Genomic DNA, 27,442 nt, shown 5'->3' with positions numbered 1-27,442 from the left:
CCACACACACGAGAATGTGTTTGTGTCGACGGGTGCGGTAGTTCAGTAATTCAGTTTACTTTTGAGTCTCGTCAGATTTGCACGTAAAAGGCATACTTTTGTACTTCAACCTTTATTTTTTGTACAAGAGGGAATACACCGAAGAATAAAACGCGGACGTGTGTGTCTCTAAACAACATTTCTCTCGACGGTTCGTGTATATCGTGAGCTATCGCGTAGCGTAGTGTCGTTCTTGAATGGGAAAACTTTTTGTCCAACTGTACAAATAACGATAGTGTGTACGCGAGAAAAAGCGAAAATATATTCAACAAGTGTGCGGAAAAGCGGTTGGAAATTCCGACCAAACGCAAGATTAGAAAAAGAAAATTCTGAAGAAAGTTCTGTGAAATAAAAAAAAAGTGAGATAAGATCAAAATTCTAGCAAGATGGGATGTGCCGTGAGTAATGCTAGAGAAAAAGAAGCACAAGAAAGGTCAAAAAATATTGACAAATTACTAAAGTCAGAAGCGGAAAAGAATGCTTGCATAAAGTTACTGCTACTCGGTATGCCAAAAAAATTAATTTTTCACATTTTTTCAAAGCCATGCTGCAACAAAATCGGTGACTTGTGCGCTTTGTGAGTAATTAAAGGTAGAAAAATTGCAAAAAAGTTATCGGCGTCGTCGTCGTCGTCAACAATGAGTAATATTTCTAAAGTGAAGTGTAATATTTTTTTAACATCCACACACACAACCAAACATTTCCTACATATGGGACGACATGCACGACGACAAACATGACCCTACTCTACGTTAAAAAGTTACACATGTGTGCTTTTCAAAAGCGTTGCTTTTACACGACAACGAGAAGAGGAATATCGAATCGACCACAAACAAAAATCAACATTCGTTAAAATTAAAATAAATGGAATTATGTGCATTAAAATTAGCGATAAAATTTCATCAAAATCAGCAAATTGCCCAAAACAACAAAAGGGTTGCCTGTTGAAATTTTTTTTCGTAAATAAGTACATTTGGTTCAAATTACAGAATTTCATAAATTTTATAAAAATATTAAAGCGATAACATTTACAAACAACGAAAAAATATTATCAGATGAAATGATGCGAAATTATGTTGTTAGCTACTTACACTGTGGACGATGATTGCACAACAACGAACGAAGAGATGTTATTATTTTGATGGGTTTTTAGTTACTAATAATGATTTGTGTGTGGGTCTGCGGTACATTATGGAAACTTTAAGATGCTGTAGTGTTGTTGAGAGCGAAAAAAAATGAAAGAATTGAAAGTTTAGTTATACATAATGCAACATAGTGAAATTTTTTTCAAGTAATTTCGTGGGAATTTCTTGTATGTGGAGAAGTGTCGTCGTAGTTGGTTGTTAGTTTTGTTGTTTTGAAGAGTGCTTCTTCGAGAAAATTCAAGAAGTTGTGGAAATTATTGGTTGTTGAGACTGATTTGATGGAATTTTATCAATAAAAGTTGAAGAAGTTTGAGGAGATTTTTCAAAAATAAAATAATTCAAGAGCAGAAAAGTATATTTTGAGGATGTCAAATGGTAAATTTTTTAAAATTGACACAAAAATAATTGAATTTTGCAAAATTTTAAACCGAAAATAATCGAATGTTAAAAATTTCATATTTTGAATATAAAAATTTTCAATTAAAATATTTTCAAGAAATTTTTGTAAGATTTTTTTTTACAAATATTTCAATTTAATATTGAATTAAAAAATAATTTTTGTATAAAATCTTAAAAAGTTTCTTAAAAATATTTTAATTGAAAATTTTTATAGTCAAAATATGAAATTTTGAAATTTTTTGTAAATTTTTTTGTAAATATTCGGTTTAAAATTTCCAAAAATTCAACAATTTAAGTGTCAATTTTAAAAAGTGTACCTTTAGACATCCTCAAAAAATATTTTTTCCTCTTGAATTTTTTTTTCGAATAATTTTCTTAAATTTCCTTAACTTTTATTGATAAAATCCCATCAAATTTTTGAAACCGCCAATAATTTTTACAACTTCTTTAATTTTAGAAGAATATTAAAAAAAAAATATATTTAATTTAAGATTTCTCAAATTTTTCTAAATATTGATTTTCAGAAGTCATAAAAAGCTCAAAATCCAATTTTTTTTCATAAGAATTAAAATTAAATAAAATAAAATTAAAAAAAATTAATTAAATAAAATTTTTTCTTAATAAAAGGACATTTTAGATTAAAAAATTCAAATTTTTGAGACAAATTCTTTAAAATTGTCGAATTTTTGCCTAAAACTTTGATTTTGGTAACTTTTTAAAAACAAAATTGCAAAATTTCATGCAAAATAGCATAGAATTCAATAGAATTTCTTACCTCAACTTGACTTATATCACAAATAATTCCAATTTTGTTTACAATTGCTTGCTTTGAAACGTATGGATGACTCGTTTCCCAAGAATTTCATTTGAATCATATTTAGTTTGCATTTATTCACTTGCTTTGTTGTACATTTAATTCAAATTACGACTAAATTCCATAACACTTCATAAAAGCTCGAATTTCCTGAGAAAATTTTCCTCGAATTTTCTTCCATTAAAATTAATGAAATTTTCCTGACCTTTCCTTTCAAATTTTGCATAGACCGAAATTAATCTCGTTAATAATCGGCTTTTAAACCTAAGAAAAAAAATACCGGTCAAGCCTAAAAACAAAAACTTGCAGTCTAACACTTTTTTTGAAGTACTTTACGTCGCAATTATACCGTCAATTGTACACTTTTGCTGCCTACACACAACCTTTACTTTCGTTACCCACTCCAAGTCAATAAAATAATAATTATTACTTTACTTTACTCTTTTTTGCCTATAATTGACTTGAAATACTTTACTTAAACATACATTGTGCGCGAGACACACTCAAGACCCAATATCGTCGGCAAGTCGAGTGTAAATTAAGTTTTATCTATTGAGAGAGAAAATAAGAAGACGAAGAAAAAAACTACAAAACAAACAAGTAAATCTCCATGACTGGCGCGGCGAGCAATGAATATTCTCCATTATCTTTCCACCGATAATTAACTTTTTCGTTTCTTCGCTTTTTTTTATTTTATTTTTGGTTTCGTAGGAAAAAAACAATTTTTTTTCTGCTCTTCTTGCGTCTTCAAGGCTTTTGTTGTCGCAAAAAATACATGGAATCGATTCTGGGCTTATGTAAATATTGACGAAAAATTGTGCTGGACCTGCTGCTGTGTGCAAAAATTTTCTGTCTGTTACCTAACTTTCGGCAAACAAACAAACAAAGCGAGCAAAAAAAAAATTGTCAAACACACGTCTGTTGCGTGCCGTGCATGAAAAGCCCACAAACAATGAATACATTAGAATAATAATGGTGAAATAATCTACGTCGGTCTCCTCTCGACGAGGCAACGAAAAAAAAATCAACAACCCACACAAGAGCGCACCTCTCAGCGGCGGCGGCGAACATACCTGATAAATGTCCACAGGGAAATAATTGGTTCATATCATCTTTCGTATTTTTTTTGCCTTCATTTCTCGGAATTTCTTGTCACAAGAACACAACTGACTCATTTTCCGGATCCGTCGTCACTTCTTCGGTGAGAGATGAATAAATTACTTGTTTACCAAATGCTTGACAAATTGTCGCTTTTTCGTCGTCATCTGTTGGGAAAAAAAAAATTTTTTTTCGGAAATTTAATAAAAATAATACCGACAAAAAAAATGTCACACCAGAGGAAATTCAAATTAGATGGTCAAACTTAATGTTTTTCCGTTGATTTGATTGATTGTACGTGACTGCGATGCGAAAATTTTGATAAGAAGGAAGCTGTCAATGTCAATTCAATGCAGATTAAAGGTGTTGATTGAAAGGGCGGGCGAGTACTTTTGCAAGGACTCTTAAAAAGAGGAGAAATTGGAAAGTGCTTGTGGCTTTCAATTGATATGATAATTATGTTTGTCCTTGCGTGGGCGGAATTTTTCTTTAAAAAAATATTTTCAATTTTATTTGTTTAATGTTTTTGGATAAGTAATTTCTATTCAAGGGCGAAAAATTGACAAAATTTTTTTTTCTTTTTTTGTAATATTCATTAAAAATTATGATTTTTTTGGTAAAATTTTAATTTGAAGAAATTTGAAACTCGTTAAAAGGACAAAAACTTTTAAAAATATTAAACATAAAATTAATTAAACTTCAAAAAGAACGTCATTAATGTCGTTTAAATCCATAATTAGTGTCATTTTTGATCAATTAAAGTCATTAAATGCTTCAGATTTCTATAATTTGTGCTGTTAGTAACTTTATCTCATATTTCTTATAAGTTGAGATAAGTTAACGATAAGAAATCAGTTAAAAGAATTTTAATTTGATTTTATTTTAAATTAGGCCGCTCCAAATGAAACTCAAAAAATTTTGACAGTTATTTTTACCATATTGATTTTTTTCAATTTTAATTAAAATATTCTTAAATCAATTTTTAATACACAAATATCAATGTAAAAAACTCAAAACAACAATAATATTGATTAACTATAAAAATTTTTTAAAAATTTAGCATTTTGTATGAAAAAAAGTATTTCAAATTTTTTTATTTTTTTTGCCCCCCCCCCATTTTTATTTCAAAAATTTTGGACAAAACTATTGAGTTTCATTTGGAGCGGCCTTATTTAAAAAAATAAATTGACATAAAAAAAAGTTAATTTTTAAAAATAATTAAGGAAAATTGAAAAAAATTATTGAAACATTTTAAAAACTTTATTTTTAATTTAAAATTATTTGTTCTTTATTTTAAATTTTTTTTTATTTAAATTTTTTTTTAATTTAAAATTATTTTTTTAAAAACATAAAATTTAATGCCATGTATTCAAAATTTTAATAGATAACACTTAATTTGAAAAAAAAATAAAAAAATTCTTCAACATGTTTAAAATTAAAATTAAATTAAATTAAATTAAAATTTTTTATCATAAAATATAATTTTAAAAAAATTTAGGATTTTTGCTTTTGAATTTTATGATATAAAAATATTAATGAGAAAATTTTTGTTTTAACAATTTTCTTTAATTTTTAAAATCAAACACGTTAAATTTACCTAAATATTTTTTTAAAGCTAGCTTTTTAAAGACTAAATTTTCTTTCTAGATTCAAAAGAACTTTCCTTCGTGTTTTTTTCTGAAACAAATACTAAAATTACCTCGAGCACCCACACGGCATTGATTAAAATCCTTGAATTTATCGGTGAATAGCGCCAAACAAAACATCCTGTCGTCCTTTCCAACAGAACTATCATCATCGCCACACGTCGTCGCCATATACTACTTGTGCACCACTTGTATCCAATATTGTTCGCTCTTTTATTTATTATCTTTTCATATAAATATTCGTTAGAACAAAAAAAAAAGGAATCTGTTGCATATCCACATGATGCGATGACGACGACTACAACTACACGAACGACGACGACGTAATGTTTATTTGTGTTCCAACTCGTAATATTATTTTTTTTTTTGTTTTTTATATTCTGGCAAACAAAACAGTGTCTGCTCCCATTAAACATAAACCTTAAATAGACACAAAATAATGAAAAGTTGTATAAATGCCAGACATTGTTTCTCTCGAATTAAAACGGGGTTAGATCGCATATGAGAAAACTACTCTTCGACCAACGACGATTAATGTTCTTTTTTTTTTGGATTAAATGTAACATGCAATATTTTTTTTTGTACAGAAAAAAACTACCAAACATAAACAAAAGAATTCTCTATTAACGGGACACAAAAAAAAAGGTTTTTTTTCTGCTGAAAGAAAAAAAAATTCAATCAAACGAATCAGATTAAAAAACTTTTTCCTTTTTTGTGTGAGTGAGTTGCTCCAAACGCGCCCATCGGGAATTCCATCATCATCGAGTAATCTAATTAAAGACGGTTGGAGTCGGGGAAACGAATAAAAAACCATCAAAAGTTATTCAATTCCATCAATCACGAAACTCAATTGATTTTCGATTGATATTTGTCGAATGTTGCCGTGTGTCAATTATTTTCCATTTTTCATCGGAAAAACACAAAAAAAAAATTGAAATAATTCGATAAAATATTTACATTGCAAATAAACACGTTTTATAATTGCGAATGTATTGAGCAAAAATTTTCGGAATAATTTATCCAGCATTCGACACACAATCGACACATTTCAGCTCAAATTGGCTTTAATTACAAAAAAAAACATATTTTAGAATTATTTTTCAAGCAAGTTCATTTCAAGCGAAAAAAAAATGTGATCACGTCGTCCACGCAAACGAGTGAGATTGACATACTTTTATAATTACTTGCCCCAGAGAGATTCTAAATTCCTTGTCTGAACGTGACTGTTACAAAAAAATAAAGAACGTGCCTTCGACAAAAAAAAAATTGACAAAGTAATCATCTCCGATCGTTATGCGCGTCGATGGGTTCTGGCACAATAGCGGTGTCAAGTTACTGTGTTGCGTACGGTAATTAAATGAACCGCCACCGCAATATTTACTAAATTTCAAGGTGAACTGCTGTGGTATTTATTTTTGTGAAGTATATTCATTAAAAGGATATCGAATTACGAATTTTCTCATCGTTTATGGGATTGAGTTACGGTTAAAAAATTAACTTTTTTTTATTAAATTTTTTTTATATTGAGAAAAAGTTTATAAAATAAGAAATTTATAATTTTTTAATTTTTTTTTTTTCATTTTATGTGAATTTGGAGAGATTTTTTATGAATATTTTCAAAATTCTTTGGTCCGAAAATTATTTTTTTTTTAATTTTAAAAACTATCAATGATTTTTTGTAACATCCTATTTTTCATAAATTTGAAGGCATTCATTTTTTATGAATATTCGAAGGTTTTTTTTTGAAGCTCTGAATTTTTATAGTAAAATTTTTTTTAGCTCCAAAAGCCTTGGAAATGATATCTAAAGCATTTAAGTTCCATTTTTGGAAATTTTGAAGGTTTTTAGCGGATTTTAGTTTTTTTTTAACTCGTGAGATCTGTAAATGAAATTTTTTGTAACTTTCAAATGATCTATTACTATTTTTTTTTTAATTTTTATGAATTTTTGGAGCTTATATTAACTTTTTTGAGAATTTTCAGTCATTTTCACATTTGAAAACTTAACGCCTTTCATTGATATTTTTGAAATTTTCGAAGAATTTTATTGAACTTCTTTGAGCTTTTAAAATCTTTCAGAAAAATTTCCTAAAGTTTTAAAGACTTTCGGATTTTTTTTTAAATTTTTGAAGTTTCTAAGATTTTTAATGAGTTTTTATGAAAATTTAAAGACTCTTTACGATTCCAAGAAGCTTCGAAGAATTTTAATTAATTTTTAAGGCATTTCAGTGAAATTTTTTGATCACTTTGAAACCTTTAAAAAAATTTTCTTGAGCCTCCGAGTAAATTTTCTGACTATTCATGTATTCCCAAAGAAATTTCGAGACTCCCCACGAAAGCCAATCTCACTAAAAACCACTCATAAAAAGTATTTCAATCCAAGATAAAATCTGTTCTCATTACTTTTCATGAAAAAATTACTTCAATATCGACAAACAAACAGAAATTTCATTGGCATTGGCATGAATGGCGTTTATTTCAATCGTTTTAATTACTCTCCAAGTGTGCCTGTACTCGTGTGAGGTCCGTGTACAAAAACACAGCGGAGATCATCAATAATATTTATTCTTTAAAGATTTCCTGTCAATCACGCGTTTTGTATCGTCCAACAACGAGAGTTTTATTTCTGGAACGTAAACTAATTGAAAAGTAATTGATTATTATTTTATCAGATTTTCTGCATTTACCTAGGTGTGCTTCGAGAAAATGGAAAAAAAAAATAAAAAGTTTTTTTACGAAACTTTATCCGCTCATCATTGAAGACAAACAACTCGTTCAAGCCGTTTTTCTTCATGAATAAACTTTAGATTGATAATTAAAACATTTTATGTCGTCGTTCGTCGTTCGGCGCTGGTCTACCAGTAAATTTAATAGACACTTCTCTCTCGCATCGTCGGTTATCACAACAAAAACCAACAAGTTTCAACAATCCTCATCATTAAACTTCCTCTTCTCCCGCTCTCCGTCACTTCCTGCGTGTCTGTGTGTGTCATCTCATGTCATTTTGTTTTCATTTTTATTGCTATTTTAAACTCTTTCTGTACTATGGGATGTTTAATGAGCGAAGAAACTTATCTCGTCATGCAAAGCTATCATCCTTGACCTTTAATTAGAGCATCACAAAAAAAAATGTAATGTTTCATGACAAGTACTTAGTGCCGCTTGTCCCAAGAAGTGTCACGCCCTATGGATTAAAAAGGTTTATATAAGCTCCTTGAGTTATTTTAAGGGCTTATTTTGGAAAAGAGTTAATTTAACATCATTTGGAGTTCATCTTCGACAGTCTTTAAAATTTATCCCTTCAAGAGGTTAATTTAACCCCTCAGGATGCTATTTTAGACCCTTATGGGATTAAATTAACCCCTTGAGAGGTTATTCTAATCCTTTTTGAAACTAGAAAGATCAAAAGGGATTAAAATAGCCACTTAAGGTATTAAAACAGTCTCTCAAGGGATTAATTTAACCTCTTAAGAGAATAATTTATTCATTAAGAGGTTGAAATAATCCCTTGTAAGTGTCTTCAGAGGTTATTTTAATATCTAATTTAGGGAAAGAGGTTAAATTAATCCCTTAAAAGTAATTAAAAATTTCCAAAAGGGATTAATTTAATCTCTCAATGGATTCACTTAATTCCACAAGGGTCTAAAATAGCATCCTGAGGGGTTAAATTAACCTTCTAAAGGGAAGAATTTGAAAAGACTGTCGATGATGAGCTCCAAAGGGGTACCGCAGGACACCTCAAGGGATTAAATTAACTTCTCAAGGTGTTAAATTAAAGCTTAAGGTGTAAATTTAACGCCTTGAGAGGTTAATTTAATCCCTTTTGATAATTTTTAATCCCTTTTAAGAGTTCTGAAGGTGTTAAATTACCACCTTAAGGAGTTAGAGTAACCCTTTTTTCAAAATAAGGGATTAAAATAACCTCCCAAGGGCTTAATATAACCCCTTTTAATCCTCAGGGCAAACGAAAAATCAAGATAAAAGAAATTTTTTTAGAGTTAAGTAAATATCTTCATCATCATCATCAGCACCAGACAAGCGAGCGTCAACAACATTCTCATCAAAAGCATAATCCTTGTCATTCTTGATTGTACGCCATTCGCTGTGGCTGTGTTATAGCTGCAACGAGTCTGTGTCATAATCACGTTAAAAATTGTATTTGATGTTTCACTCACAATTTCCATGTAATCGTGTGTGAGTTTGTGGAAAATTGAAGGGGCATTTCGCAAGTTACTTGTTAGAAAAAAAAATGTTTAATTTGATGATGGATTTGTTTGCTAATCCAGAGTTACAACGAGATTTTAGAAAAAAAAAACTAAAAAATTTTCTAAGCAGCTTATTGGATGGATAAAAACGGATTCCACGAAGAAAATCGCGATAAAAGTCATTGACGGCGTCGTCGTCGTCGTCAATCGAGGAGCGGAAATTTAAGCGGTTTTATCAGTATCATTGCAATTTCCTCTGCGTGTTTGTTTGCCATTTGCGGGAATTGAGATGAATCATTGTCGGGTTTGTTTGCCTTTTTCAAGTACGTGCTGGATTTTGCGTGATATTCGGGATAATTAGTGAATATTTTGTGTTCTGAAATGAGGTTTTTTTGGGGAATTATGGCATTAGCAGATTATAATTTTTTAATCTTTTTGGTCCATTTAATAAATTTAAAGGAGAAAACTGAAGAAAAATCTTGTTTACGTTAAAATTATGCAAATTTGCGTTGGTAATTTGAATTTATGGAGGGTAATGACCTCAAATTACCTCACAACAAAATCTGAAAAAAAATTATTAAAAATATAAAAAAAAATAAAAAATTAATTATAAAAAATTAAAAAAAAAATTAAAAAAAAAATAAAAAAAAATTAAAAAAATTAAAAATATTTATTTGAAATAATTTTTAAAATAATTATTTTAATAATTTAATTTTATTAAATTTAATTAATTAATTTAATTTTATTTATTTATTAATTTAATTTTAATTTTAATTAGTTAAGAAAATTATTCAATTAAATAAATATTATTTTTATTATTTTCTTTATTTAATTTTTTTTTATTGAATGAATTTTCATTTTAGCAAAAATATAAAATTATTAGAAATTCAATATTAAAATTTATAAGAATTTTAACTTTTCTTGATAAAAAAAAAAGAAAAAATCAATATTTCGATGAAAAGAAAAAAGCAAAATATTTTGTTTGGACCCGAGTTATTAATGTTTCTTCGAAAATCAGAATCCTAAGAAATCAAAATTTCCATATTTTTGCACAATGTAGACATCGAATAAATTCTCTTCAACTAACAAAAAATCTTTTGTGCATTTCTTATCAAAAAATATTGTTAAAAATTTTATAAGTTCACCTTCAGACCGAGACATAAAAACATGAAATTCATCAATAATTTATCACTTTCATGGAATGCCAAAGGTGAACTTTCACCTGTTCTTGTTGAATTTTTAACTCGTCTCATGAACCTTTATTTTATCGAAATTTCTTGAAAATCTAAAAAAAATCAGATTAACATCAATCAAATGTCTCAAAATCATAATTCCTCATTTTCCTGCTTACTTTCTTCAGTGAAACTAACTTTTTCCCACATAACCTCAATTCTTTCCGCACAAAAATTTTCCAGTCCAACTGTCTTCACAAAGAGAGACAGCAGCAGCAGTAGCAAAAAAATATATTAAAAACATATCCTTTTCATATCCATTTGGCATAAACACACTCATCGAGATAAATCATGAAAAGAGGAATATCCATTTCATAAATGGAAAGTAGACCATCCAGGTATCTCTAACCGGTGACGTATGCACAAAACACATGAAAAAATATAATGAACTTCATCTAGCAGATTGATATTTTTTTTCTCTATTTCTGGAATGACAGACGTCTGTTATTTGTTGAATTGAGAAAAAAAAATGTGAAAAATGGGTGAATGCAAAAATTGTTTCGATATGTCAATTTCTCAACTTGTGATTCTGATCAAAATTCCTGTTGATTTGAGGTTTGTGATAAGGAAAAATCTCATTTTTCGAAGTAAAGCCTTCCATCGGTACGTGAAAAAAATAATTCAATTTTCATCAATTTGGTTTTGATTACATTCGTCGTTGAATATGGGGGGAAGTAGTGCTATACCTGCCAGCACATTCACATTCAAATGAACGATGTCACGTTATAGATTGCTTTATTTTTTTTTTTACATAAATGCACAGCACCAACACGTTTATTGTTTTAGTAGTCGGAAACACAGAAAAAAAAATGTAACAGCAGCTCCCACTCAAGTACTCAATCAATTGTTACATCAATTTATAACAATAATAACACAATAAAGGGTCCGTATGTGTGTCATGAAAAGACATTAATGTTGCTTGCTTTTAATGTGCCCGCTCCGCATGTTAAGCCACAAAACACGTTTCCTGGCTAGCAACAGTAAAGTTACCAAAAATATGGGTAAAGTGATAAATTTTGTCTCTTGCAGTAATAAAATTAGGAAGAAAGTGTTCTCTCGTTTCCTCTTTTCCCGCCGCCTCGTCTTTCCGTTCGTCGATACAATTCTCAATATCATCGATAGGTAACGTAGATGCGAAACGTGTCAAATACAATTTCCGTATTTTATGCTCACCGAACATTATCTTCGCAAATTTATGACTTTTCTTCGGTGCTTCGTGTAAATGTCGAATATTTTGCTATTTTTGATGGTCTTGTCCTTTTTTCTTTTCTTAGCGCCAAATTATGGGCGCACGGAGGTCATCAAAGCATGTCACATCAATCAACGTTGAGCTTAAAATCGACGAATTTCCTTTTTTTGCTATTTGTCGAACAATTTCAATTCATGACGAAATTTATTTGTTGATGTTTATTTTTCTTTGTTTTTCGTAGAAAACAAGCAGACTTGACTTGAATTACAATGAAAAATAAAATTCCTTTTGTTTATATGAAGATGTATCTCACTCAGGTGGATCATCTGTTAGATATATTGTTAAGAGTTTGTGTCAGTTGCTCTATTCTACAGGTTCAAAGTTGACTATATGATGCGTTCCCTTGTGAGCTATCTCGCTGTCTCTCACCTTTTGAATTTGCACGAATTTGATGGATTTTTGAAATATAAATGCGAGATGCAATCAATAGTTGGCACGATCCATTCGAGATGCAATAAGAGAGGCGCATGGCGGTAATAGACAAGAAAAGTTTTATTTTGTAGGTTGAGGCGACGATGCAAAAATTATTGAATTGGGATGGATTTTTTTTGATGTTCGATGGATAGTCATGTCGATATTTACTGAACTTATAAAAAAACGAGTTCTGGCTATTTGCAGTTCGATATTGTGGCAGACTGAGCAACTGATTCCTGCGCAAGTTGTACGGTTGGAGTTCGCTAACAATTGAGAGGCGCTCGGTTATATAGGTCGGGAGGAGACCCATTTTTGCTTTGTGAATCAGCAAGAGTGTATTGAAGTACACCCGCTGTTTCACATCCAGCAGATTCGTATCCCGCAGCATTGATTCAACGTTGGATCTGTTGTCCCTCAAGAGAATTAAGTTACACTGGTTAAGTATTTTTCGAATATTTTTGAAAGTTTTTTTACTCAAAATTGACATTTAGCTCCTTGTTTTAGCGTATTCTTGATGTTTAGTTCCAGATTTTGATAAAAAATTGTCCTTTTTGACGTCGATATTCGAATTTGAAAATTCTTAGCTCGATTAATTGTAGTTCAGTTCAAGATTTTCACTCAATATTGCTCCTGTTTTACGAAAAGGCATCAAATTTCAATTTTACTCATTTTGAAAACTTAGATACAGATTTTTAGATTTTTTTTTCAATTTCTTCAGAATTTTAAATAATTAATTCCGTTAAGACAGATTTTCGCTTAAATTTGGAGTTGAAAAGTAATTTTTTAGATTCAATAACGCCAGAATTAACCTAAAAATCAGTTTTATATCTCTTTTCTAGAAAACTTTGATATCTATCTTTGACAATCATTGGTCGAATTTCAAATGCCTCATTGATATAATCAGAGCTGATAAATCCTTTGAACTTTAACAACTTTAATTGAAAGTTATTAGCTTTTAACCTACCAATTTTCATTAATTTCTGAAACAAAAGAAACTTAATTTGACAAATTTCTGACAAAATAAAAATCAATTACCTCACCAAAAATTCTCTTGAGTCCCACAAACAAATCGTTCTCGGCAATTTTGTCATCGTCAGCAAACTTCGGTATGACAACAACAAAATCGTCCGTTCCAATCAAAGTAATGAAACAAAAAAAGTTGTTTTTACCTTATTTAACCACGTCAACCGGAGTTAATTATAACATACGCAGGAAAAAAAAACGAAGCAAAGTAAGGGTAATTAACTGGTCGTTTATCAAAATATGTCAACCCCAAATGATAGTTGAATGTTAGACCACCAAGTATGTCGTTGTCGAAGCTACTGCCCAATTTGTCGCATTTACGATAAATTGTCGTTGTCATCTGGAATTACATATATGCGGTTATCGGCTTAGGTGTGTGTTTGTGTTTATTTGTTCGGGAGAATCGTAAATTGATTACGAGTTGAAAGAACCTCGAAGTTGAAATTTGGGTCAAGTTGTCTAAGTTTTTTACCGTGGAAAGTTCCTGTTGCATGTTCTTCACTTTTTTTTCTTTGATTCGCACTTTAATGTACTTCCGTTCTGTTTATAATTTACTTTTTCATCAGCAAGACGAGTACACTCCATAAGCTTGATTCATTTCCATATCTTTCGTTCTGCTCTGCACCCGTTTATTAATTTACGTGATTTATTTACTGCAAAGCAAAAACTTGTTTATTGCTCATTCGCGACGACGAATCCACGCGATGAAAATGCGTGCCAGCCATCATCATCATCATCAGGCAAAAAATACAACTTACCTCTGAAGAGCCATCGAAAGGGTGAAAAAGTGATAAGATCGCCGTAATTATAGGTGTTTATCGTCGCATTTCGTGTCGAACTATGTCAATATTTTACTTTTGTAATTGTAAAAAATGACGGAAATTACGTTTTGGCGCGATCGATTTTTCGATTAGTTCCTTCACTGACGTCAGATCTTTGTAGGGGGCGCCACTGTTGAATTTTAATAAAATGCGAAAGATGATCTCAAGCGAAGCGGGTTTATTTTAAAAATGCGTTCACGTGAAAGAAAACCCTCATTTCCGCTCATTTTAACGTAATCTCGTCCGAAAACAAAAATTTTATAAGGAAAGACAGTTGTCACTCAAAATAAATTCGCATTTTCCGTCGTTTCTTCGGTCTTTAATGAAAAACGTGTCGTTGCTTCGTTTTCTTCGTCTTCGGTGATATTTATTTACTTTTTTCTCCCGCTTTAACTTGAAAGCCGCTGGGTGATTCAATTACTTTTCCTCTCGAGCAACATCTTCCTTCTGAAAAATTGTATTTTAAAGCAAAAAATTATGATTTGCTTTTTACGACGGCAATAAAAGAAGGAAATGCAAAATATACTCATCATGTTACAAATTCTCATGTGGATGTAAGTCACCTTCGTCATCGTACTGCGACTCTTTCTGACCTTGCCCACATCCTCGAGAGATGATGAAAAGATGATGATGGAACGAGATATTTGTCAATATTTGAGTATGATTTAAATATTTTATTAGGAAAAGCCCGAAAATCGTTTAATGTCTCTTTTTTCCTCCTCGAACCAACAATCAGTGAGTGAGTAAACATCGCTCGTCGTCGTAAATCTCTTATTTACTCGTTGTTGTTGTAGTAAATTGCTGTTTATTTAGTTTAATTAACGCCACTGTGCCATTTCTCGTTTCGTCGGGAAGACGTGCCGCCGTGCTAAGTGGAAGACCGCCAATGAGGTATTGAAGCGTGAAAAAGAAGTCTCTGATTGTTTAAAAACTTAATTTGAAAAATATTATTATTCATTTTATGCATAAATAATTATCACCTTGTCGTGTCACTTGGCGTTGTTTTATCGTGAATCGTCTGGAAGAAAAAAGAAAAAAAAGGAGAAAAATGTTTTGCTATAATTTTTATGTAAACGAAGAAGATTTTAAGAGGGAAGACCTGTGAATAATTAGTCAAGCGTGAAAATTCGTAAAATAACCTTTAGCGAGTAAAAATAAACGTAAAGTTTGTTTAACAAGTGATTTAAATTTTTAAGGAGAGGCTCAGTTTGGTTAAACATAAAATTTTTTAACTCTTTTATTGGATTTCCAAGAAGATTTGATTTGGCTTGAGGTCGTTGAACTTTTTTATTGGTCAAAATTATAACACACTTCAATTACTTTTAAGATTAATTTAAAAATAAATTTTATAAAAAAATTATTAAAAAAATATTAAAATTAATAAATTTAATAAATTTATTTGAAAATTAAAAAAATATTTTAAAACTTAATTTTATTTTAAAACTTTTTTATTTTCTATAGAATAATTTAAATAAATTACGTTAAAAATATTATTATTTAAATTAAATAATTAAAAAAATAATAAATTAAAAATGTAAATAAATATAAATTTACAATTTGTTAATTTTAAAAAAAATTAAAATTAAAATAATTTTAGTTGAAATAATAAATTTATTTTTTAAAAAATTAAAAAATTACTTTATTATTATTAAATGAAAAAAATTTTAATATTTTATAACCTTTCTTTTAAATTTTTTTTTTAAAAATTATTTTTTCAAAATCTAAAAAAAATTATATTCATTTAACTTCAAATTAATTATTTTTCTTTGCCTCATGAATAAATTTTAATGCAAATTTTTGATAAATTTTCAAGTATTTTACCAAAAATTAAAAATTTTAAATATTTTTTAATTAAAATTAAATTTCAAAAAATTAAAAATAAAATTCCTCTAAAAAAAAACATATATTCAATTAAAATTAAAAAAAACTTCCAAAAATAATTTATCTTTACAAGCTTTTATCTTTTAATTATAAATAAAAATTTTCGAGCAATTTTTAACTTTTAAGACAAATTCTCGATGAAATTTTCTTTAAAAAAATCAAAAATTATTTTTAAAAATTATTCATTCAATTGTTTATAAAATTTTTTAATCAAAATAATTTAATTTGTTGATCAATTTTAATTTTTTTTTTTTGCTTAATTTTCCCTAAAAATTTCTCTAAGATAATTCTAAAATAATTTTTAAGAAATTTTAGTACTTTTGATAACTTTCACTAAAACTTATCGCTCATTTACCACTTTCCCATAACTGCACATCCCTCACCTTTTTACCACAAAAACGATCTAACTTGAATCCTTTTTATGTCATTTAAATTGTCTATTACATTTCCCCAAACACACACCGCCACACAATTCAATTACCTGTGAATGAATTCACTTTCATGTCGTCGTCGTCGTCGTTGTTGTTGCGAGAAAACGTTCAATCTTATTTTCCAAAGTTTATTTAAACGAGAACAGATTGATCGGCATTGTGTCACATCTCCTCTGTGTTCTCTTTTCATAATAAATTTATATATTTTTCGTGTGTGTCTGATACTTAAATATGATGAAACGACTGCATAACACGTCGTCGTCACACACGCAAACACAAAATAATGAAGAAAGGAAGTGAATGATTTTCCTTTCAAGCGTATTCAGTCAGAGAAGAGAAAAGTGTGACGCTGATGATGATAATGTCGATGTAACTGATCCATTAATGACTGTCGGAGTATTTTGCATGGATTATTTTTTTTTTCGAAATTTTTACATAAGAGAGACTTCGAGTAAGTTGTCATTTTCAGTCAATATCGTTTTTTTACATATCGAACATTATGGACAAAAACGTGTTTCGAATAATTGCCTCAATTGCGAAAAATGTGTTTTTTTTTATTCGTTCAAGACTTTCAACGACGACCTTGAGCATCTTTCAATTATTTGTTTTTATTTGCCTTGAAGTGGTGAAGTGAACTCTCTTATCGGAAAAACCGAGCATGTCTGGTTTTAATTTATCACAAAATCGGATTGATAAAATGTTTTGTGTGTTATTTACGTAAATTTGGGGTTTTATTTGATTTTATTTGACTGATTGCTGCCTAAAATAGAAAGTAGAAGGTACGTAAATTGTCTCGTCATATGGATTTTTATCTATTAATTAAAAGATAAAAGCTTGTAAAGATAAATTATTTTTGGAAGTGATTCACCGAGTTTTGTGATTTTAGGCGTAATTGAATGTATAAAAGTATTAAAATTTTTGGAAAAGTTAAAAATGTATAGAAATTGAAACAAAAAAAAAACATTTTTTTTACGTTTATAAAAAAATTATAAAATTTAATACTTCTTTCGGATGATTTTTGATAAATTTTAAAAATTGTACTACAAATATTATAATTGTTTTTATAATTTTTATTTATATTTTTTTTATAATAATTTAAATAAATTTAATTTAAAATAATTATTTAAAAAAATATTATTTATTTTTTAAATAAGAAAGTTTCTAGAAAATTTATTAAGATTTTTTAAGTAAAATAAATGAATAAATTTAATTAATTTTAAAAACTTAAGTGATATGTCAGGCTAAATTTTTTAAAATTTAAATTAATTAAAATTTTTAATTTAATTTTGGTTTAATTAAAATTTTCATTCATTTTTATATTAAAACATTTTGTCTCAAACTTCCAATAAATTTTTCATTTTTATTTGACTTTGTCCTCAATTTTCAGTAAAATTCCATTAAATTTCTTCCAATAAAAATTCCATTCGCATAAATTTATGATCAAACTGCCCATAAAAATATTTCTTGTAATGAAATTTAAAAAAAAAAAAAAAATTCTAAATAAAATTTAGTTGATGCTTCAATACGCTTCAACTCCGATCCTTTCAATTCCTTAAATAAACCTCCATAAAAATTCCTCCTTTTCTTCTTTCCCTCGCATTGAAATCGTTAAAAAACTTTCCTTTCATCAAATTTCACATTCATAAAAAATAACACCGTCTTTACACAAGATTTTACAAAAAAGAAACGATTTAACCCGTAAATTTATGCAGTTTTTCATCCAATTAACATTCAACAACGACGCAATAAAAACTTTTCAATGCACTGCATCGCCAGTTCCAAAGAGCGAAAATGTATTAACAGTTTTATTATGCACAAGAAAAATGCAACAAAAAATTGTGTATTCTAATAAAGTAAAAGCCTGCCTTTATTATCGACTTCTTCTCACTCGTTTGCCTTTCTGCAGTGTAAAAAAGGGAATCTCGACTTACAAAGAAAAAGTTGAAAAATTGCACAAAATTCTTCAAGGAAATCTTTTAATAAAAGGAACAAATGCAAATATTTACGTACAATGTGGTTGGTTTGGCGTCTTGACGTCGTCGTTGTTCAATTCCTTATCACTTTTTTGTTTAATTTTTTTCATTTTTTCGAGTCACATGAAAATAAAAAAAATGATACAAGGATACGAAATTATACAAAAATAAAGAAAGGAGATATGCAAGACAAATGGATGCATTCCTTTTACGGTAATTGTAACGGAAAAATGGAAAAATAAATGGAACAAAAAGTGTTTCACCGCACACGAAACAAAACAAAAAATGGGACTCGAGGCATCAACTGAGTGAACAATAACAATATACTTTTTTGTTCTTACAAGAAACGAAACGTAAAGGCACACTCGCTCTTTCTAAATTACTTTTTCCCTTTTTTTAACCGCATTTCGAAGAAAAAAATGCGGTAATATGGTAATGATGTTGTCTGTTTGTAAAAAAAAGTATCAGCTGCGTTCCAATTTTTTAATAATTCATTTTTATTTTGGAAAATCAAAATAATTTGAAGAGCTGGATGGAATGAAAGGACTGTGATGAAGAAAATATTAATGAGGAGTAAAAAAATGTGAAATTTTTCTCATGAGGAGTAAGAAAATGTGAAATTTTTTTCATGAGGAGTTTAAAAATGTGAAATTTTTATCATGAGGAGTATATAAATGTGAAATTTTTCTCATGAGGAGTAAGAAAATGTGAAATTTTTCTCATGAGGAGTATAAAAATGTGAAATTTTTCTCATGAGGAGTACAAAAATGTGAAATTTTTCTCATGAGGAGTATAAAAATGTGAAATTTTTTTCATGAGGAGTAAGAAAATGTGAAATTTTTCTCATGAGGAGTAAGAAAATGTGAAAAAAAACAAAATATGAGCTGAGGAGTAAGAAAATGTGAAATTTTTCTCATGAGGAGTAAATAAATGTCAAATTTTTTTCACGAAAAGTAAGAAAATGTGAAATTTGTCTCATCGGGAGTATGAAAATGGGAAATTTTTCTCATGAGGAGTATGAAAATGTGAATCTTAAACATCAAAATGCGCTAAAGAAGTCGTTCCTTTCAAAACGAACACTTCCAACTCCCGTTTTTTGTCTTTGTGCGTTCTTCTTCTTTGCCGTGATATTATTTTTATGACGACGACGATGATGATTATGTGATGAGGAAAGCATGTTAGACTGCAACGTTCTTTTGCACACAATGAAAGCTCATCAGAGCAAGTTGTAAGCAGGAAATTAGGTGAAAGTGTCACATTTTTCCATTATTACTCTAAAAAAAAAAATACTCTCCCTTGACACCTTCCACGCCAAAGACACTCCCTTATACAAGACAATGCCAGTAAATCTCTCTTAATGAAGCAAATTATTCACTCGTTGTCTATTACTCATCCTTCAATCACGACAATCCGATTTGATGACACGTCTAATGAGAACGTCGTTACGTCGCTGTACGAGTGGTCAAACTGTGTCGTACGAGTAGTAATTTATTTCTCTATCTCGTAAATTGTATGGGTGGGACCGCATTTCACACGACAACGAGGGAATTTATGAATGAATTTTTTTTTTCATGTACAGACGACACACCACGGAGCGCTACATGGAAATAAAATTTTAATTAATAGATTTGACTCGAGCGTTTGACCTCTCGCCTAATATTTCAATGATGCAGAGTGTCATCGTTTGTGGATTTATTGGGGCATGTTGTGTGCAAGTTCCCATCCGTACATGACTTTTTGCTAAAATATTGGTTTAGGACGACGCAAAAAGGAAAAATGTACTTTGCTAGAGGGAAATTTCCGTAATTTTTTCGTGGAAGATGGAATTTTTTTAAGATTGGAGAGAGATGAAAAGGTTATGAACTACCTTCCTTGTGGACAAAATTTAAAAAAATTCTTGAAAAAAATTATGTTTGACTTTAATTTCAATTTAAATAATTTTGAATTAGCAACAAAGCGATTTTCAAATTTTTTAACTGTCATTTTTTGAATTGACATTTATCGAAATTTTTCATAAAATAAATTAAAATACAATAAAATCCGATCTTTTTAAACTTTTTACAAAATTTTCATAAAAAAAACAATCAAAGATCTGATTTGTATTTGAATTTACTTTATGAAAAAATTCATTAAATGTCAATTCAATTAATGACAGTTGAAAAATTTGAAAATCGCTTTGTAGCTAATTCAAACTAATTAAATGAAGTTTTAAATGAAATCTGAAACATTTTTCCCCATTGTTTCTACCTAAAATAATGAACGGTAATTAAAAGTGTGCCGATTAGTAATTCATGGCGCCACAATGAATCACAATTTCTAGTTGGAAATAGAACAACAAATCACCTGCTAAATATTTCAGTTTACATAATAAATTGCCCGAACGTTTCCAGCTAATTTGTTTGTTTTTCGACAAAGAATTATTCGGAATTATGTCTACCGTGCGAAATAATTAAAAAATTTTCAAAAATAAAAGTTTGAATCATTTTTCGACCAAACTCAAAATGATTATATAATCAAGTAATTATCACGTTATCACGTATATGTTAATTCGAGAAAAATATTTAACGAGCTTATGGAGTTTTATGAGTTATTATTGTTATAAAACTTCACTATTTGCGTTTTTTTTCGCATTTTGTTGATAAAATTTTAATTACTTCATCATTAAGTTCTGTTTTGATGAATTTTTTATTTAAACTGGATGTTTTTAGACATTTGTCGATAATTTTTATTAATATTTCATCGGAAATGAAGTGTCCGGTAGCAATAATTTAAATAAATTATTGAAAACATTTTAAGAGCTGTTAATTCTGAAGTTCTGTTGTTGAATATTTTTTATGATTATTATTTAATTTTTTTTTTATAATTTTTAATTTAAGGATAGTAAATATTTCAAAATTGCTTTAAAAAAAATAAATAATTAAATAAAAAAAAAAAAATAAAAAATTAAAAAAAAAATTAATAAATTAAATAAATTTTTTGAACTTCAGAAATGCAAAAAAAATCCATAATTTTTTAAAAAATTTTTAATAAAAAATTTTTTAAGAAAATTTATTGGAAAAAAAATATTAAGAATTAATTTTAATAAATTTTAAGTCAATCAAAAGCTTTTAATTTTAATTTATTTTTCATAAAAAAATTATAAAAATTTTCGAAAAATATAAAAAAAAATTAATTAAAATCCCTTGATGAACTTAAATTTAATTAAAAATAATTTTTAAAAATATTTGAAGAGCAAATTTTCTGAATGAATTTTTCATTAAATATTTTTTTAAAAATTATAGAATTTTCAAAATAAATCAAAAAATTATAAAATAAATTAATAATTTTTTGACTTATTTTAAAAATATCAAAAAATTCTATAATTTTTAAAAAAATTATTTAATTAAAAATTCATTCAGAAAATTTACTCTTCAAATATTTTTAACAATTATTTTTTATAATTCTGAATGTAATAAATCCACTGAACGTCAACTTCCTTTCGCCTTTCATTAATTTCTCTCAATTTTTTTTCGTAATTTATTACTTATAACTTTGCAAAATTCCACTCTCCAATCCAATTATTCAACAACGAAAAATCTTAATTTTTAATTAGCCATGATTGAATGCTTTTTCGCCATCGCTGTAATCGCCAAACGTACCAGCATTTGACATACAATCCAAATATTTAACCGAAATGAATGAAAAAAAAGTTGATAACTTCAAAAGAAAACTTCTCGGCTCTCCATCATCGACGGTTGTTGTTGTTGTATCTCATTATGGACGATCTTATTATTTTTCCATAATTTAGTTAGAAAAGTGTTGTGCCACTTTCGCTCCGTTGTAATAATTGAATTAGTGAAAAGTTTAATCTAAAAAAGTTTTTCCTTCTTTTTTGTCTCTTTTTCTCTGATAACGACACAACGACATGACATTGCTTGACTGACGACTGGCAGACAAAGTTTTTAACTGGAACATAAATTCAACTCTTTTGATTGAAAAAACACGACGAAAAAAGTGAATTTTGTCACAAATGACCAGACTGCTCCACGGAGTTTCAAGGTCAAAATTCCTCATTATTTCATGTTTCATCGCAAAGTTGCACATGAATATTTACGATGTTTGTCTAACTATTAGAGCCGACTTGTTTAATTGAGTTTTTAATAAATAATGAATGCTTTTGTGTGTGAGTCACTCGTTATTGTTGCACATATATGGCAAAAAAAAAGTCATTTTTATGTGGAAAAAGTCTCATGACAATTTTTTTTTATCAATTTTTTGCAGGTGCTGGCGAATCCGGCAAATCAACGATCGTCAAACAGATGAAAATCATTCACGAAACCGGTTATTCGCACGAGGAATGTGAGCAATATCGACCCGTGGTCTACAGCAACACAATACAGAGCTTGATGGCGATCATCCGGGCCATGGGCACGTTGAGAATAGACTTTGCCGATCCCAGCAAGACAGATGCCGCCCGGCAATTCTTCACATTTGCCTCGGCGGCGGAGGAGGGCGAGCTCACGGGCGAACTTGTGTCACTCATGAAAAAGCTTTGGGCCGATCCGGGAGTGCAGCAATGCTTCGGACGTTCGCGCGAATACCAGTTAAACGATTCTGCTGCCTACTACTTAAATTCCCTAGATAGAATATCGCATCCCAACTACATACCGACGCAGCAGGATGTCCTGAGGACACGCGTCAAGACAACTGGCATCGTTGAAACGCATTTTAGCTTTAAGGGGCTCAATTTCAAGTAAGTACCGCACGAAGAACGAAAGAAAAGAAGGGAAAAAAACAAAAGAAAAGCCAGCATAACAGCTCGAAGGGTGGTAACTAGTTTAAAAATAGAGATAATTATCTCTTGTTGGTTCTTTGTTACAAAATTTTCGTCTCTCTTTCTCAAGATGATGCTTGTGTATGTGCAATTAGACATGAAAAGAGTTGTTTTTGTGTTGTTTGCTTGTAACATCGTTCTTGGGTGCAAAAAGAGAAATGTGAATGAAATGTTGGTACTGTCAATTACGCAAGAGATTACAAAGGGATTTCTTTAAAGCTTCAAACCAAAATCCTTTAATGCCTCCTTTCATACCAAAGTAGCTTACAAAAGAAGAGGAGATATCTTAAAATTTTTTTAATAAATGCATAAACGAAATAATGTAACCACAGAAACGGTCAAAGTACGACCTAAGATAACTTTTGGTCCTTTGAACTGGTTAAAGTTCAATTTTTTATAAAAATTTATTAATAAAATTTATTTATAAATAAATTTAATTATTTTAATAAATAAATAATTTTATTAAAATTAATTAAATTAAAAAAAAATTAAAAATATAATAAAATAAAATAAAATTTTAAAAATTGCTATAAAAATAAAGTAAAGAAAAAATAAATTTGATTAAATTAAAATTAAAAATTTAATTAAAATTTAAATAAATAAATTTTGAGAAAAATTAATAAAAAAAAATTATTAAAAATTAATTAAATTTATAAAATTTTTATTTATATTATTTATTTTTTATTTATAAAAAATAGATTTTTAAAGCATTAAATTGAACTTTAACGATTTCAAAGGACGAAAATTTATCTTTGGTCGATATGTAAAAATAAAATAAAATTTTTGGTAGGATTTTCAAAGCAAATGATTAATTTTAATTTTAATTTTAACTTTAAATAAAAAAAATTTTTTAAAAAAAAAAATTTTTAAAAATTAATTAATTAATTTAAAAAATAAAAAAAAATTAAAAAATTCAGTAAAAATATTTAATAAAAAATTTTAATTAATTTAATTTAAAAAATAAAAAAAAATAGTTTTTAAAATTTAATCATAAAGTAAACAATTAATTTAATTAATTATTTTATTTTTTTTAAAGAAATTTTTAAAAAAGAAAAAAATTTTAAATTTATTTTAAAAAAAATAAGAAAAAAAATGTTTTAAAAAATTTAAAAAAAAAAAAATAAAAAAATTATAAAAATTAACCAAAAATTAATGATAGTTTAAAAAAAATTAATTATTTAATTTAATTTTTTTTATAACTCGTTTGGAAGAAAATTTAGAGATTTTGGATAAATTTTTAAATTACAAAAATTTCTAAATATTTTAAATTTAATTTTTTTTAAATTTTTGTGTAAAATTTAGTCAAAAAACTACTAAAAAATATTGGCAAAATATAAAAAAAAAATTAATTAAAATTTAATACTTTTGGACATAAACAAATTACTTCAAAAAAATGTTTAAATTAAAGAAAAAATCTAATTTACCTAAAATTCGTTAACTTTGTGAATGTCAACCACATCCGATGCTTTCATCTGATGACTTGTATAATTTTCTTTTAAACGAATTTAAATCTCTTTCAAAACTTTTCTTCTCTTTCAATGTCACTTCTCTTCCACAAACGTCTTTTACATTATTGTACAAAAACTTTCTTCCACAAAAAAAAATCTTTAAAGTTCAATATTTTCTCATCCCCTTGATTGCCATCCGTTCATGCTTAAATCGTTTCATAAACGACAAACATTTGTCTGATAAAGTTCATAAAAAAACACAAATTTACTACCACCTTGTTACCTACATACCTGTGATGTGTTTTCCGTACTTTTTTTCCTTTTGCCGACAACTTTTATGAGGTATCACACAAAATAACATTAAAAAATAATCCAATCAAAAATCCCCCTTAAAATCTTTATTTATTTTTCGTCGTCCCGTTTTTCGTATTTTTTTTTTATATATTTTTCGGTTTTACGTTTAGTCATCATCATCTAAGCCTAACCCACAACAACAAAAATATATTTATGAATCTCATAAATAATAATGAACATAATGGAATTATGCATATTTTCCATTCTTTCGTTTCTCTCTCGGTTATTAAGCTGATTATTATCCAGCAATTCCGTGCTACGGAAAAATGCGAGACGAAAAGAATGGTAATTAAGAAGTCTTGGAACATCCATCTCCGCGTGACGTGACGTCTTAAAATTATGTTACTTTGAATTTTTTACGGTGTTTTTTTTTTAATTAAATGATGAAACCTCGGAAATAAATAAAATTTATTAATTTTTCATTTTTTTTTTCTATTTTTAGAATGTTTGACGTCGGTGGCCAACGATCCGAACGGAAAAAGTGGATTCACTGCTTCGAGGGTGTCACTGCTATCATCTTTTGTGTCGCTTTGTCAGGTGATTTTTTATTAAAATTTTCCTAAAAAAAATATTTTTATTAATTTGACATGTTTTTTTTCGATACAGGATACGATTTGGTACTAGCAGAGGACGAGGAAATGAACCGCATGATTGAATCAATGAAATTATTCGACTCAATTTGCAATTCAAAGTGGTTCGTTGACACATCGATCATCTTATTTTTGAACAAGAAGGACTTGTTTGAGGAAAAAATTAAACGGTCTCCCTTGACAATCTGTTTCCCCGAGTACACAGGTTAGATTTTCTCTTAAATTTTATTCAAAAAAAATATTAAAATATAAACAAATTTTCAGGTCCCAACACCTACGAGGATGCCTCGAATTACATCAAAATGAAATTCGAAAACTTAAATAAGCGAAAGGATCAAAAAGAAATTTATACTCACCTTACTTGTGCCACCGACACGAATAACATTCAGTTTGTCTTCGATGCTGTCACAGACGTCATCATCAAAAATAACCTCAAGGACTGTGGGTTATATTAAAAAAAAATTATTAAGTTACAAACGGTGATTCAAAAAAAAAAACATTTAAAAAAATATTAATTATTAAATTAATATTATTATTAATTAATAATATAATATTATTAATATTATAATGAATAATGATGATACAAATTAGCATTTTAAACCCCTTTTACATAAAAAAAATTATTTTAATTTAAAAATTTCAATTTATTAAGTTTCACATTTGAAAAGTATCATGACTGCCTAATCATTATATATATTTTATAATCTTTTTTTTACTAATAATTTATGAAGAAATCGAGTATAAATGTTTTATTTTATAAAATAAATAATTAAATAAATGATTAATTATTATCATAGCTGTAAACAAAAGATATGTCGAGATAATGTTAGAAATGTCGCAATCAATTTCCTTGTTATTAAAGAAAATAATTATAATATAATTAATTAAATCAACGCCGCCATTAATTATGTATATTTATAAAAAAAATAAAAGAATAAAGTAATGAAATTAATAAAAAAAAATATTTAAAAATTCGTAAGAAAAATAATAAGGAATAAAAGAAAGTATTTATATTAAAAAAGAAAGATTAAATGTTAATAATAATAATTTTTTTAAAGAAAATTAATTATTATTATTATAAAAAAATATATTTCATAAGGTTTGATATAAAAAAAATAATAATTAAAAATGTTTTATATTTAAAATTTTATTAAAATTTAATTTTATAAAAAAAAAATTATTTTTTTTTAATAATTATGCGAACAAAAAATAAATATTATATAATATATAAATTTAAATTAAATATAAAGCATTTTTAATTTATATTTTTTTTCAACCTTATAATAATTAAAAACATTATAATTGATATTAATTTAATACAGGAAAACATTTTTTTTTTTAATAAAAAATATTAAAAATTAATATTACAAAAAAATTCACTTAGCTTCTCATGCGTTGATTTCATTACATTTTATTTTTGTATAAAAAAATATATATTTAAAATAAAACAAACTAGTTAAGAAAATTAAACAATAGAATCAATTTATTATAAATAATACACAAAAATAATATAATATAATAATTATTAATTATAATTAAAATACAAAATAAAGATAAATAACAAGAAAATGTTGTAATGCCATTCCTTTTACTACTCTTGCTTTACAATATATATATCATATATGAACAAATAAAATACAAAAAATGTAACATAAACACACAAAAAATCGCAAAATTGATGACAAAGCTCAAAAATCGTGCTACTATCCAATTTATCAATTTTTAAAAGTTAACAGAATTGAAAAAAAAAAATATATTTATAAACGGGACCTACTTTAGTAACAAAAAAAACTTATTTGATGTTAAAAAACAATTGAAGAGCCTAAAATATGCAAAATTAATCATTGCTGTTTTGTAGATATTTAAAG

General features: G+C 27.7%; 1 protein-coding gene across 1 annotated transcript; it reads left to right on the top strand.

Annotated features, from left to right (window-relative positions):
* Positions 1-71: 71 nt before the first annotated feature.
* On the top strand, positions 72-26,325 carry LOC134829225 (G protein alpha i subunit). Its single transcript, XM_063842225.1, has 5 exons — positions 72-543; positions 22,630-23,101; positions 25,427-25,521; positions 25,591-25,779; positions 25,839-26,325. Exons 1-5 carry the CDS (start codon positions 426-428, stop codon positions 26,027-26,029), a joined length of 1,065 nt encoding a protein of 354 aa, XP_063698295.1. The 5' UTR covers positions 72-425; the 3' UTR covers positions 26,030-26,325.
* Positions 26,326-27,442: the final 1,117 nt, after the last annotated feature.

Source organism: Culicoides brevitarsis, chromosome 2 (genome assembly GCF_036172545.1).
Source record: "Culicoides brevitarsis isolate CSIRO-B50_1 chromosome 2, AGI_CSIRO_Cbre_v1, whole genome shotgun sequence".
Lineage (NCBI taxonomy): Eukaryota > Metazoa > Arthropoda > Insecta > Diptera > Ceratopogonidae > Culicoides > Culicoides brevitarsis.
Note: the sequence above shows the minus strand (reverse complement) of the source record. Positions and strands in the feature narration are given on the sequence as shown.

Coding starts and splice junctions, on each gene's coding strand:
- LOC134829225 (XM_063842225.1), top strand. CDS start 426: ATGGGATGTGCCGTGAGTAATGCTAGAGAAAAAGAAGCACAAGAAAGG. Junction 544..22,629: donor CATAAAGTTACTGCTACTCG/GTATGCCAAAAA, acceptor AATTTTTTGCAG/GTGCTGGCGAATCCGGCAAA. Junction 23,102..25,426: donor TTTAAGGGGCTCAATTTCAA/GTAAGTACCGCA, acceptor TTCTATTTTTAG/AATGTTTGACGTCGGTGGCC.